The sequence below is a fragment of the Gekko japonicus genome, unplaced genomic scaffold (assembly GCF_001447785.1).
Source record: "Gekko japonicus isolate JY-2015 unplaced genomic scaffold, Gekko_japonicus_V1.1 scaffold422, whole genome shotgun sequence".
Lineage (NCBI taxonomy): Eukaryota > Metazoa > Chordata > Lepidosauria > Squamata > Gekkonidae > Gekko > Gekko japonicus.
In genome coordinates this window covers 544,202-559,225 of record NW_015174855.1, presented here as the reverse complement: position 1 = coordinate 559,225, position 15,024 = coordinate 544,202, and the positions used below count along the sequence as shown (strand labels likewise).

Here is a 15,024-nt window from a genome sequence, read left to right as displayed (position 1 = left end):
ATGCATGGAAGCCGCCCTGAGCCTGCTTGCAGGGAGGGTGGGGTATAAGTTTGATAATAAATAAATATGGACCCGACCTCAGTGGAAGTATCTCAAAGAGAACTTACCTCAATTCTGCTTGCTGCTGCAAGACTGACTGTTGCCTCAATATGGAAACTGGCTTCTCCTCCATCTCTGAACCTTTGGCATGATAAGATATGGGACCAATTTATCTTAGCAAAAATTACAAGTCTTATGCTTTCAGCTAATGGTAATGCATCCACCTCAACATCTCATTTTACATCTATCTGATTTCGTGTTCTTCAGTATATGTCCACTAAAAATATTCTCCCGTCCAATAAAATGTATCATTCATGGCTTCACTTTTAATTGGTTTGGATCTCTCTCTCTGAAATATTGACAGAATTTAATTTAGCTTTCTTAGTGACGCACACCATTCTTTACTACATTGATATTATAATGCCTAATGTATTTATAACTATTGCTGGCTGTTGTTATATACTAAGCAATCAACTAAGCAATCAACTAAGTTAATGTTTCGGGCTTTGCTGTTTATAGTTTTTCAGAATACTGTTGCTATTTGCTGATTATTGTTTTTTGTTATTGCTTAAATTCTTCTAATTAAAATATTATTATTTTTTAAAAGAAATTTGCTTCCTTGATAAGAGGAACAAGCTATGTGTAGATTTGAAGTGTGGTTCTGCTTTTCATTGTACAAGCTCTTCAGCAAAGACTTGCTGTGTATGTCTATGCTACTTTTGATTTCTGTGTACCAGCAAAAGCAGGACATCTGCTTAGTATAGAGTAACTTCTTCCTAATTTTGATGTCAATCAGGGCTTTTTTTCCTGGGGGAAAGTGCTGGAATGGAGTTCTGGAACCTCTTTGACAAAATTCTTTTTAAAATGTTTAAAAGTTTGTGAGTTTTCAATATACAGATTGAAAACTTCATTTCCCTCTTTAGAGTTCCAGCACCTCTTTTTCCAGACAAAAAAAGTGCTGATGTCAACCACCTCATCAAGTTGCCTTCTCCAACTAAATAGATGATAAATAGAATTTGTTGTTCCTTAAATTCTCTAAGATTTCTTACACTTTTCTCAGTCTTTTTGTTAATATCAAATCTCTTCAAATCTCTTCTGAAGAGAACCTATCCTCTTTCAAAAGACTCTGTGATTGTTATCTCAAAATTCTTAGCTCAGTTACCATGAGCTCTGTCATGTTTAGAGTAAAGGAACAGTCAGAGGGAGCACTTAGATCAGGCCTCTCATGCTACTTTTTCTGGCAGTTCATGACTGTGGCATGAACTGAAAAAGAGGGTACCTCCGTGCTAGAGGACACAATTTGTTTGGAAAGCTTACTTGCTGCCAGTACCAAGTATTGCCAAAAATACTACCAATAGTACTCATTCCACTCTGAGGGATGTCATTCCAGTCCCAGAGCAGTCTATTTGGGGTCCAGAGACCTTCATTCAAAATCCACTCCATATTTTCATTGCAAATTTTTAATGCTGTAATTAATTTCAATGGCCTTCTCGGCTCCCATTATATCCAAAGGTCTTTCAAGCCTCTCCTATTATTCCCAATGGGCAATCCTGTCATTCATTTTAGTACATCCCTCAGATGGGAATGCTGTTGCAAGCCCAACAGATGTAAACTCAGAGAATCCATGCTAATGTACAAACCAAGAATCAAAGGCAACATTGAACCTGAGAATCCACTGCAAAGTGCAAACCCTTCACAAATGAAGTCAAGCAAAGAACACAGTGTTGCAAGACCAATAGCACCAGTTTCAAAGATTGAAATCAACATGAAACCAACATTACAAGCTGATACTGAGGCCCAGGAAGACACACAGTAAAAAATAAAGTAAAAACAGTCCTGGGAGCCTTCAGACACTGGCTCCCAATATCCCTGGTTACTCCCAAATATTTCCAGGATTTTTCAGGACCCATTTCCTGGTATTCTGGAAAGTCCAGGATATCATCCAGACACTCAAATATATCTGGAAAATACTAATAAAGTATTTTTCAGATCTCTATTCAGACCAGATATATCCAAATACACATCCCCAGTGCAGGGTTGAACTGTGCTGGGACAGGCTGTCTCAATGGTGCAAGTATCTTGTCCACTGAGGAGAGTAATTCCACCCTTCCCATGATATGATAAACTTTTTTAAAAAATCAAACTTCAAGGCCACTAATATGATCCCATCACAGGGGGGGGAAAGTGATTTATAGCCAAATTTGAGTTTTCAAAAACAACTGACAATAGCTCAACTGAAATTACAATAGAAGACAGAAAAGAAATAACAGACATAAAAACTACATGCAACACTGCTCAAAATTAGCAGCCTCAAAACATCCCACCAGCAGATTATCTGAAAGCATGAAAAAACACACCAAAAGTTACTTTTATTGATTCTGAGTCATTGCCAAGAAGGCTGTCGGCACTTTAGCTGTCAAGGAAGATCACCAAATGGACAGCATCTTCTAATTTTTCTGCGCTCTTGGGACCTATATACTATATACTAATTGCTACATCCATGCCAAAACTAATGTAGATCATTTTCCAAACATGTATCTATATCTTACATTTTTTCTTACATTGATCTTGGCTTTCATAGTCATATTTTGAAACAACTATACCAAGGCCAGTCTTAGACTAGTAAAATAAATCATTCAAAAATTCCGAGAGAAATAAAGGATAGAACGGGCTAACAAGCTCAATTAGGATACAGCTAAATTAGCCTAATTAACAAGATTTAAAATAATCTCCTCAAAAGAGCCACTAGTGGTTACATCATCATACAAACAGCAAAAATTAAAACTAGGCTGAGGATCAAATCGACAGAATTTTGAAAAGAGTAAAGAAAAACATCAAACCAGTAAGACCAAACAAAGCATTAGCCAATTTCCACAAAAGCAGCTGAGCAGCCGAGCCCGGCTGGAATACCGCCCAGCCCAGCTGCTAAAACAAACCACTCTGTGGCTGATAAAACCAAGAAAAAAACACACTTTAAAAGATCAACTGCCTGCAAGGCTAGAAACAATCAACAACCACTAAAAGACCAATAAAACAGTTTAAAATCGGATAAAAACAAGTAAAATATGCTTGTGAATCGGAATTTGAGCAGCAAAACAACTCTACAGAATCCTAGATGATCTTGTGTGGAAGGAAAGAATGATGTATGGGAGAAGGACCAAGATTTCAGTGGTAAGCATATGCTTTGGTCCAGAAGGTTTCGATGCCCTGGTAACCTACAGTAGCAGGTGTTGGGGACAGAAACTTTCTTTGCTTGAGAACCCCCAAACAATTGCCAGTCAGAGAAGATAATACTGAGATAGGTGGAATCTGTGCAAGACAGTTTCCTATATTCTTACATTATTAAATAATGGTTTTCAAATCATGTAATTCTTATTTCTAATTTTAAGTTCATTGAATAAGTTATCTTTTGTTGTTTTTTAGTCACACAGTTGAGACTCTTCACGACCCCATAAGTATTTCTTTAGAGGTTTGTTTTTTAAAAAAATAATAATAATTACAAACCAAAATATGATTGCTGGTCTTGCCAGACTATCTGATTAGGGCTATGTTAACACAGCCCAGACTGGTACACATGCCAGTGATTATCTCATTACATTTTCCCAGCATATTCCCAGAATGCCAAAACTTACTCAACCTAGTTAATTCTTGTAACCTGTTGATTACAGATCTCTTAGGTGTTTCAAAATAAATACTAGTTTTTTAATTAGAGTTTGTTACTCTTTTCTTACAATAATTTAGATCCCAGTCAATCATTTGACACTCATTAACCCTTTCTATCAAGAAAGACAGCCGCATTCTTTGAGTAATTCAGAAATACCTTAACCAAGTTTCTGCTTCAAATTGTAATGCATAGTAAACTACAGATTATTCATATGTAGAGGAGGGGGAAACTATCTGCACTGCCCAGAGATCTTTGAAGAAAGGTGGGATAAGATTTAGTAGTATAATTTTTTGTGAATGTCAATATGTCTATTAAATAAGGATATCCAAACTTACCGTTGCTGAGTATATTCCTCTGTCTGAACCTACTCAGTACCAGATTCCAAATACAGGACTTACAGACAAGAATCTGCTTATGTACCATTACTCCATGATAAAAGCCACACCTAAGGACATGCTCAATGTCAGAACTGTGTCCTGTTTTCAATTCCTTAAGTGAAACCGAAAACCGCACTTCTTGTTCCACTCTGATTGTACCGATTGTACTAATTATGCATAGATCTCTCAAGATAAGAACAGTTCACATAATAAATAAATCTTAAACAGTCCAAGGCTGGAAAGGAAAGGGCAGAAAACCCTTTAGTTGAAGCTGTACCATGAGAAACAAGTGAATCCCAGGATTAGAGACCACATATAGCTTCTTATTAGAATGTATGGGTGTGTATGAAGAACCAGCCATGAATCATAATGTGAAAAATAGGGCACATCAAAGAAAACTACTCTTCTATATCTTTAACACGGTTGTATTATTAAAACAAATTTCCTGTATTAACTAGCATTCATTCATTATATATGAAGTACATTTCATGAGCATAAGCAAAGCCAGTAAATGATAATATGAGTACAATACAAAATCTTGATGTAGTTATTCTTGATGTTGTTTTGGCTGAGCTCCTGGAATGTATGAGACGTCCTGACAGAGCTGTAAAGTGTGCAAAGCAAACTGAGAAGTCCTCATTATAGGAGTTCCCGAACAGTGTTTATCACTCCTTCATTTGAAAACATGTAGTTCCAAGGAATGTAAGAGATAAAGAGAACACACTTTCCTAGGATTAAACAGCGGTTTCGTATGTCTTTTTCAACTCTCTCTCTCAGTTGGTGTTTGTCACCAATCTCTTGTCATGGCTGTTTTAAAACAAAACATGTGTCTAGCTCTTAAAAACATGCTATCTTACTGATTCTTAAGTAGAAATACAGACATAAGATTTTAAAGATACAGTTGCTTGCTAACTATATGTTATTTCTTAAAGAGACATATGGTTTCTTAATCTTGAGAATACAGAAAACAACATTCCATGGACAGGTGCTTTACTTACAAATTACCCATTGCTACATGAGGTTGTTTTTCAAGCTGCTAGCTACACACTTCATTTTGTGAAACTTTTCTGTACTGTTGACAAGTTGTGCAACTCACCCAGATGCAGAGGTGGCTGCAACTTGATGCCACACGACTCACTGGGACCAGCAACAACCTCTACACAACTTGCACAACTTGACCAGACCCAGTAGTAGCCAGCCACCACGCAGCTCATTTGAGAGACTTTCTACCACACAATGTTTGCAACTTACCCAGTCAGCCACACTCTTTGATTTGATGCCTTACTGCCAGGGGACATTTCATAGAAAAAGAGGTGCAGGAGCTCATTTGCATAACTCATTAGCATAACTTATTTCCATATGCCATGCCCCTGGACCTCACTGGAAGTGTGTCAGAAGGCAACACCCACCTCTCAGGCTCCACTGGACTGTTTTGGATTGCTAGCTACTGGGGGGGGGGGAATGTGCAGATCTGTCCTCACAGAGGAGGGAGAGCTTGTACCTGAATAAAACTTGGTCTTAAAGGTGCCACTGGACTGTTTTGGACTGGGGGGCTCTGCAACTTACCTGGCTGCTTCTTGCTCTGACTGAGGGCTGCTGGGAGCAGGGGGTGGGGCTTGTTGCATGTGCCCGCCCCCTGGGTTCTTTACTGCTGGAGCTCCGCTCCTGTGCTCTCCTGCAGGAAATGACCCCTGCTCACCGCAGAAGACAGCCACTCCTCTGCTAACTGCCTTTCTCCATCTCAACAGTCTGTCCAGCCCCCCCCCCCAGAACTTCTTCCTTATAAATTCTCCCCCATCAGGAGGAAAAATGCCTCAGCTTCTTTTTCTGACTTTTTCTCTCTCTTGGAGTTCTCCTCCTTCTGCTGGTGCTGCCTGTCGCTAGGCAACCAGTTTCCCAGACTCCCTGTAGGAAGCACCTTTTCTAGAGGGCAGTGTTTTTAGGCTATGGCACACTATGCAGGTAGAAGCATGTAACATTTATCAAGGAACAAAGAGGTCTTCTCTGGAAATTATCAAGGGCCCTTCATGTACAAGGAAGAAGGCCCATCCTTAGATAAGAGGTATGAGTCACTCAATTGCTATAGGCCTTAAACCAAGTCATTGGAGCCTATCATCATAACATGGGCAGAACACCAAAGAACATAAGGTACATCTCACTCTCCTGCCATTGGGTTATAGAACCACAAATCTTTTCCCCAGAAGTATAGCAGGAAGAGCATTTGAAGTTATGTAAATGCTTTCAGTTTCAAACCTATACTCCTATTAGTACTACATTCAAGGCCTATTAGTATTGCAAGGCAGCTGCTTTAACTGAAGACTCAGGTGAGGAAAGAATGTTTATTTCTTCAGCCTGCACAGGCCTGGTTTGTGCTCTGATCAGCAAAGGAGAAGCTGCTTACGAAATATCGAACACTCTAATGCATTTCTCCTAATAAAATCAAACTATTGCTACATACGTGTGCATATGTGTGTGTGTATATATATGTAGTGTTAAAGACACAATAAAATCAAATTATCATGGAAATTAGATCATTACTCCCTTTGTCAGTTCTACACCAAGACCAAGAGAAATACTCATCCAGACAAACTCTAGCAATATGATCTTCAAAGCGGCTTTATGTCTTTGGATCCTTAGGCCCTCCAAAGGTTTCTAAGATCTTTCATCATCTTCAACCTTAATGTGAATTTTCAAAGCAGAAAAGTGAGAGGATTAACTGCTTAATAATGGCCACATTTAGTGAAGCACTTCAAAACCTTTAACAGCTATGTCTCTAGTGCTCCGAAAGGATCACTTATATGGTCCTATAGAGATTTGTCAATAATGTAGGAAAATGCAGTTCAAACGCAAATGTTGCAAAGTGACTTGTACAGCCAATATTTCTTCTTATCAGTCCCATGATCAAATGTTTAAAAATGACCCCTTCAAAAAAGGCCAGCGGGTTAGTATGATCTTTAAACTGCTTGCTGCAGTCCTACTTCTGCTTTGAATTATGCATGGTGCCTCATTAGAGCAATGATTTCATTATACATGTTTTGAGGTGCATCCAGGCCCCAGATGAAATCCAGGTGAGCCCATTTTGGAACTGCTTTATGGAATGCAAGATTTTTAATCTGAGAGAGTAAGATAGCAGTGTCTTCCGGGTCCGAAAGCAGGTCTTCTCCTCCAGTCCATACTGCCGCTGGTACATTCATATCTTCTATCTTATATACGGGAGGAGTAAACTAGAAAAAAATGTATAGCCAGAAAGAAAAAAAATCTGTTCAGTTTCCTCCATTTTTTTAAAAAAGTATGACTATGTAACTCATATTCCCTTTTAAAATGATAACTTTCCTTTACCAGCTGTCCTGAACTGTCTACTGCTCATAGTTGTATGTATCTTTACTAAAAACTGGTGATAATGAAGTCCTTACAGCTTGGGAATGGCTTCCAGTGTCCATTTTTTAAAAGCTGGGAACCTCATCTCCCTTATAAATAAAAGCCAAATGGTGGTGGCACTCTCTAGAACATTCCACACGCTCCAAAATCAGTTCGCTCTCTGATCTGTCATTCAGAGGGTCTCCCTATTTATTGGCTGCTTTGCCTGAGTCCTGCCTCCAACATTCTAAACATTTTGCTAATCCTCTCCCCCCCATAGCCAGTCAGAACACAGAGGTTATTTGCATATGCAGCCTCATTGGCCTTTGCCTCAGAACACAGAGGTCGTTTGCATATGCGACTTGATTGGCTTTTGCCTCTAACATTCTAAACAGTGTTGCTGTTCTGAGGTAAAATGTGTCCAATCTCCAGGTGAGGGCTGGCGATCACTCAGAATTACAACTGCTTTCCAGATGGCAGAGATCAGTTCCCCTGGAGAAAATGGTGAGCTCTGTATCCTTATATGCTGCTGAGGTGGCCCCCGTATGACAGCCAATGTGACGTAGTAGTCAGGGCTTCAGAGCATGGGAGAGGCTGCAGGTGTGTGTGGGGTGGAAAGCTGAAGAGTGAGGGGGAAATAAAGGTAGGTTGATGATTGGCTGGGAAGAAGATAGGGTTGCCAACTCCAGGTGGGAAATTCCTGGAGATGTTTGAGATGTAGCCTGGAGAGGGTGAGGTTTCAGGAGGCGTGGGACCTCGGACAGGTATAAAGCCATAGACTCCACCCTCCAAACCAACTATTCCCTTCTGGGGAACCATAGTTGCCAATCTCCAGGTGAGGGCTGGAGATCACTCAAAATTACAACTGTTCTTTAGGTAGCAGAGATCAGTTCATCTGGAGAAAATGGTGGACTCAGTGTCATTATACCCTGCTGAGGTCACCACAGCAAATTGACGCTGAGTGTCCAAGGCCGGGGCACCCGCCCAGAGCCTCTTTCTAGAGGCCGTTGTATTTATTTCCACAACAGGCCTTTTTCCTGGTATTGGTAATTTGTACACAGTTTGAAATAAGCTATGATTTATTTGCATCTGCACAGTTAGCAAAGTTTATGTCAACATAGCTGGCTGGCTGATACGTGCTGCTGGGCTTCATAGGAATTGTAGCTTTCATAGGCTTCTGAGTCAGTTCTAGAGACAGTAAAAAAACCTTCAGTTCCCATCCAGCCCAACTGGAAGCCATTTTGAAGAAGACTAAGAAGACTTTACTGGGGAGACAGGTATTTGTCAAGGCCCGTTATCTGTTTAAAAGTCAAGCCCACCTGCCTGTTACCCCCCATCTCTAGAGTGTCACATTTTGCAGAGTTTGGATGGATTTAACAGAGCTTGACTTCTGAAAGGATCTAAGTAGACACAGGTGTATGAGTATACACTTTTGTATAACTGGGCTTTTTGGCTACTTGCCAAGAGGGAGTTTGCTCCCTTTGTCATGTTTCAAATGCAATTAAAAATCTGGGGGCACTCCTTGAGAATGTAACACATGAACTAGCCCTCAGTGCCAAAGTATTTGCCAATAGTCCAGTTCCATTTCCCCCCCATGAATTCCATTCTCCCCATATCTCCCTTTGTTTTTCTCTGTCCAAAGATTGTGTTTTTCAATAAATGCCCATTGCCCTACCTGATTGTGCTTCTTCTTATTCTTGACCTCATGGCCCCAGTCATAACCTTTAAATAGTCCACAGCGATAAATCTAATAGGAAGGTCAACAGATTGAATATTACGTCTATAGACGTACAATATGGACTCTTTCTTCCATTATACAGAGTGCGAGCTACAAGTTTTTCCTGTCATAGAGTGGATCTGGATTTTATAAAACATTTATATGAAACAGCTCACAAATTAAATGAAAGAACATCGTAAACCCAGAATCAGTTTTAATCACCATTAAAAACCCAGCCAATAATCCAGAAGCAAAAAAGCACACAGCCCACTCTGGAAGATAAAACATTTTGCTTGCCAAATAATGATCTTCACGGCCGTCCTCAGGCTAGAAGGAGATTGAAAAAACAATTAAAGAGATTACCTCCTTAGGTAAAAGCCTGAGCAAAACAAAAAGGGACTAGAGGGCTAGGTTTGCCAGTTTCCGGCTGGGGCCTGGAGATCTTCCGGAATTACAGCTGATCTCCAGAAAACAGAGATCGGTTTCCCTGGATAAAATGGGAGCTTTGGACAGTGGACTCAAAGGCATTATAACCTATTGAGGTCCCTCCCCTCCCCAAATCCACCTTCCCTAGGCTCTGCCACCTAGATCTCCAGGAATTTCCCAAACTGGAGCTGGCAACCAGAGGCAAGCTTCAAGGGGGAGGGTATTCCAAAGACAATGTGCCACCATTGAAAACGCTCTGACTGTAGTTGCCACCTGCCTCACCATTGCAGGTAGGAAAAATAGGGCACACCAAAGAAAATTACTCTTCTATATCTTTCACACACTTAGTTGTATTATTACAACAAATTTCCTTATAACAAATTTCCTGTATTAACTAGCATTAATTCATTATATATGAAGTACATTTCATGAATATAAGCAAAGCCAATAAATGATAATATTACAATACAAAACAATACATAATCTTGATGTAGTTATTCTTGATGTTGTTTTGGCTGAGCTCCTGGAATGTATACTCTTTGAGACATCCTGACGGAGCTGTAAAGTGTGCAAAGCAAACGGAGAAGTCCTCGTTATATGAGTTCCCGAACAGTGTTTATCACTCCTTCATTTGAAAACATGTCATTCCAAGGAATGTAAGAGATAAAGAGAACACGCTTTCCTAGGATTAAACAGCAGTTTCGTATGTCTTTTTCAACTCTCTCTCTCAGTTGGTGTTTGTCACCAATCTCTTGCCATAGCACGAACAGGAATGACAGTAATGTGGATCAACGCAACCTCTCTCTAATGTCCTAGGAAAGCGTGTTCTCTTTATCTCTTACATTCCTTGGAACCACATGTTTTCAAATGAAGGAGTGATAAACAGTGTTCGGGAACTCGTATAACGAGGACTTCTCAGTTTGCTCTGCACACTTTACAGCTCCATCATGATGTCTCAAAGAGTATACATTCCAGGAACTCAGCCAAAACAACGTCAAGAATAATAATAATAAAAAAGAATAACTACATCAAGATTTTGTATTGTTTTGTATTGTACTCATATTATCATTTACTGGCTTTGCTTATGTTCATGAAATGTACTTCATATACAATGAATGAATGCTAGTTAATACAGGAAATTTGTTATAAGGAAATTTGTTATAATAATACAACTAAGTGTGTGAAAGATATAGAAGAGTAATTTTCTTTGGTGTGCCCTATTTTTCCTATTGTAATTACACCAAAGCCTGTCTAGTTTTTGTCACCATTGCAGGTGGCTGTCACAGAAAGCAAGGCTTGAAACAAGGATAAGGCAGGATGGATAGTGCAGAAGGAGGAAGCTCTTCAGGAACTCTGCCCACAAACCATTTATTTATTAATTAAATTTATATCCCACCCTTCCCAAAATGGGCTCAGGGTGGGTAACAACAAAATGCATGAACAGTTAACAACAAAGTACATAAACAATTAAAACGAGTAATTAATTCTTAAAACAGCTAAAACCCATTAGACAATTAAAAGATGGCATATTGAGTGTATTCAGACCCTGATTGATACCAGTTCAGACCCTGATTGATACCAGTTATGCCATATATTCATGTCACATATTACATTAAAATATGATTCTCTGACTTAAGGTTACTAAACTACATGAAGAAAGCATTATATTCTAGATGCAGTTGGATCTTGCTCGAACTAAATATAACAGTATTTGTTCATCAGAGGCTGAGTTCAGACTGGCAGTTTGGCCTGATATGGGCACATTTCACAAACGGATTAAAGAGGCCGGTTCATACAGCCACAGCCGTCAGGCGTTCCTCAGCCGTACTCAACCCGTGCAATGACGATTTCCTACATCATTAAAAAAGTACCAGGTGAAAGCTGTAGCGAACCCTGGAGGGCGCGTTGATCCCACTTCCTGGAAGTGTGTACGCTAAAAGCCACAAACAAGCTGCATAGCTGTGGTGCTGTGCCTATGCGCATAGGCGCATGTCACCGGAGTGAAAAAAGCCAATTACAGCTGTGCCTCCGCCAGGGGCGGGCCAACAGTGAGAACGCTCCCTTGCACCTCCTCCACGGTATGCTCCTGCATCAGTAGGTTCGGTGCAACCGGGAATCCCCGGCACAACTTGGTCCAGGTCTTTTTGCCCTGCCTCCCTCGTGCTTCATACTGCCAGTCTGTCCTCAGCCAGAGAATGTAGAAGGGTCTCATGACCCTCAAATTAGGCTTAGCCAATTCTGATGAAAACAAAATCAACTAAGATCTCTACTGGACTCTGCCAAAGGGGTTTCATTCGTGTTTATGGCTACTTCACCTTTCACCATGTCAGCATTCACACAGTATGCTCTGTTTTTTTTTAATTTAGTGAGTCTAAGTGTGGAGTAGGGGCTGACATATTGGACTACAACCAAAGAGACCTTGGGTCAGAGTCCTACACAGCCATAAAGCATAATTGGTGACCTTGAACCAGTCACTCTTTTTTATCCTAAACTATCTAACAGGGCTGTTGTAAGAATAAAATGAAAGGGAAGGTACCATGTACACTGCCCTGAGTTCCTTGGAGGAAGGGTAGGAAAAATCAAATCATTAAAATAAAATTAGTTATAACTCATATGCTGTTCTGAGCAATTTGGTGTTGGCTACTGTTGACTTGGTCTGAGTTTTTCTTTTTGCCAGAAATCAAGATTCTAAATTGTAGTTTGATCCTGATTTGGAATGCCACTCGATGGAGAAGAAACAAGCTCCAGTTTGTCTAGGCATCCACATTTGGACATAATGACAAATTAAAGTTGGAAACATGCTTATGTGTATAAGAGGAAGAGAGCATGGCCATCAGTCAGCTTCATACTTGATATATGGATAGTTGATGTATGAATATGTGACCTTTCAAAACACCTTCAAACTGAGATAGGAGAAGAGACCTAATGAAATGAGATGATCATCATGGAAAATTTGCCATGAACTGACCAGATAAGAATTATCAGAAAAGAACCCAAATGTTCTGCAAAAATCTGAAAAGCTATGGTAGGAGTTTGTAGTCAGGAGAAGAAACATGGCATATGGGGGAACGGATTGTTTTATTCTGTTCCTGAAAGATGTTTTTTCCCTCCACCAGGTATGACAAACATGTCAGGGAGCCCCAAGACATCTCCTTCCAAACTGCACTCTTGCTCACTACTTATTAGACCTGAGTTTGCTTCCAAATGTCTAGTTTGACACTCCAAATATATGTTAAAACATTCCAACAAATCTTCTGAGTGAACTCAGAGTTATATATGTATTCAGTACTGAATCACCATCATTTTTAAAAGTTTATTTCTTATATAGGCGAGAGGAGCATAATGAATAGCAATATGGTGAAGATGAATACATTGAATTGTTGGAGTTTATCAATTAATATGAAGAAGAATTAATAAATATACCTGGCTCCAATGAAATATATTCTGTGCAGATGTTCCAGCTGGCGCCCGAGCAACATACACATTTATTCGACTCTGAAAGACAGAAGGAATATTAACCTTCCTGAGTAACTCTCTTCATGAGTTTCCCAGTAGTTTTTAAAGGTAGATGTAGGAGGTCTGGGATCTCCAACCCCACCCTCCACCTTCTTGTCCCTAAAGAGTCACCCAGGTAGCCTCAGAGAGAGGGGGGAGGTTTGGAAGCACCCAGTTCCTCCTCTTCTTGCTGGCTCCCTTCCTGTGGTGCCTGGAGTACATAACCAAGGACCTCCTCCCCAACCACACCTTTGTGGAGGGGTCAGGGACTCAGGGGTAGAGCATCTAATTTGTATGCAGAAGGTCCCAGGTGTGATCCCTGGCATTTTTGGTCATGTGAAAGACCTCTTCCTGAAACCCTGGAGAGACAGGGCAAGTCAGAACATAGATCTATTGACAGACCAATGGTTTCCCTCACTGTAAGGCAGCTTCATGTATTTGTGTAGTCTTTTAAAAAGCAGGCCTGTAAGGACGGGGGAGGTGTGTGGGGGAGGTATTTCTGAATTTCCTGCATTGTGCAGGGGGTTGGACTAGATGACCCCAGAGATCCCTTCCAGCTGTATGGTTCTGTGATAGCAGTCCATGCAAGAGACCAGGAGCTGGCCTGTCACTGCATCTAGACCTCCCCACCCTGCGCAGCAGCTCTTTAAAGGGTCTCTTCCCCATGGCAGCTATGCAAATGGACAGCAATCTTTTCCCCACCCCACAGTGGCTCCCACTCTGGGTGGTAGTCCCCCTGCCCACCTGACAAAATTTTAAAACAGGGTAATTTTCTATATAATTAAACAATTTGCATTTTACTAAACACTCAATGGGAGCTGCGGTGGCTCAAGTGGTCAAGATGCTGAACTGCAGGCTGTGGAAGGTCGGTAGTTCAGCAGTTCGAGACCCGAGTGTGCCGCATGACGGAGTGAGCTCCCGTCTCTAGTTCCAGCTCCTGCCAACCTAGCAGTTCGAAAGCAAGAAATTGCAAGTAGATAAATAGGTACCACTTCGGTGGGAAGGTAACAGCGTTCCGTGCGACTTGGTGTTTAGTCATGCCGGCCACATGACCACGGAAATGTCTTCGGACAGCGCTGGCTCTTCGGCTTTGAAACGGAGATGAGCACTGCAACCCTAGAGTCGGGTTCGACTGGCTTTCGAGCAAGGGAACCTTTACCTTTACCTTTAAACACTCAATAGAGTTAAACAGGAATGCTGATGATATGGATAATGTCAAAACTCAGGGGCTCTTTTTTCCCCTTAATCTTGCATTGGTTGCTGTAAGGTTTTGATGTTTCCTATAGTCCTCTTGTAAGTTCAGTGGGATGTGGAGGCTGGAAAATGGTTGGGCGACATAGTGAAATTGGGATCAATCCGAACTCCTTAAAGAACTGAAAGCCATTGCAAGGGTCTAGAACAGTGGTTGCTAAAGAGTAGGAAACTGATGCTACAGTATAGGATAGCAGATCTGTGCATTAATTGGTTCCTGGTGAACAAACTAATAATGTTTAGCATGTAGACAGCACTTCCAGTGTTCATCGCCCCAATGCTAAGGGAAGGGACCTGGGTTTTTTTAAAAAACAAAACCCACATTTAATTGCTGTTCAATTGTTGGATGGTTTGGGCTTGAGTCAAGCTTGAAATTGGTTTCTTGCTTCATTATTTTGAGGAAGCGTTTTTACTCCATCTTGAAGTGCCTTAATAAACTAGGGTAATAATAATAGCTAATCAAAATTCAAGCGGTTCATTAGACTTTTAGATCCAAATAAACTAGTCCAGTTTTAACAGTTTTCCTTCTGCCTTTCAGTGCCTTTAGAAGTAACAAGAAAGAAGACCCGCGAAACTCGCGCGGGGGGGGAACTGCAAAGTCAGCAGGCGTAGGAGGAACCAGCAGGAGCAGGTAAGCTCTCCACTCCCCCCATCCTGCCGGTTCCTCCGTCTCCTCCACCCCCCGCCTCCTCCCCCCG

General features: G+C 40.9%; 2 protein-coding genes across 2 annotated transcripts in view; both read right to left on the bottom strand.

Annotated features, from left to right (window-relative positions):
- LOC107121642 (lipase member N-like) overlaps positions 1-172 on the bottom strand; it is a 40,177-nt gene extending 40,005 nt beyond the window's left edge. Inside the window, exon 1 of the mRNA XM_015424599.1 lies at positions 108-172. Within this exon, the coding sequence (XP_015280085.1) occupies positions 108-172 (65 nt within the window). The remainder of the gene's footprint in view (positions 1-107) is intronic.
- A 6,898-nt stretch (positions 173-7,070) lies between these two features.
- Positions 7,071-15,024, bottom strand: part of LOC107121641 (lipase member M-like) — a 28,372-nt gene continuing 20,418 nt past the window's right edge. Inside the window, exons 7-9 of the mRNA XM_015424598.1 lie at positions 13,004-13,075; positions 9,113-9,184; positions 7,071-7,304 (exon numbers count right to left, since the gene is read on the bottom strand). Coding sequence (XP_015280084.1) covers positions 7,071-7,304; positions 9,113-9,184; positions 13,004-13,075 — 378 coding nt within the window. The remainder of the gene's footprint in view (positions 7,305-9,112; positions 9,185-13,003; positions 13,076-15,024) is intronic.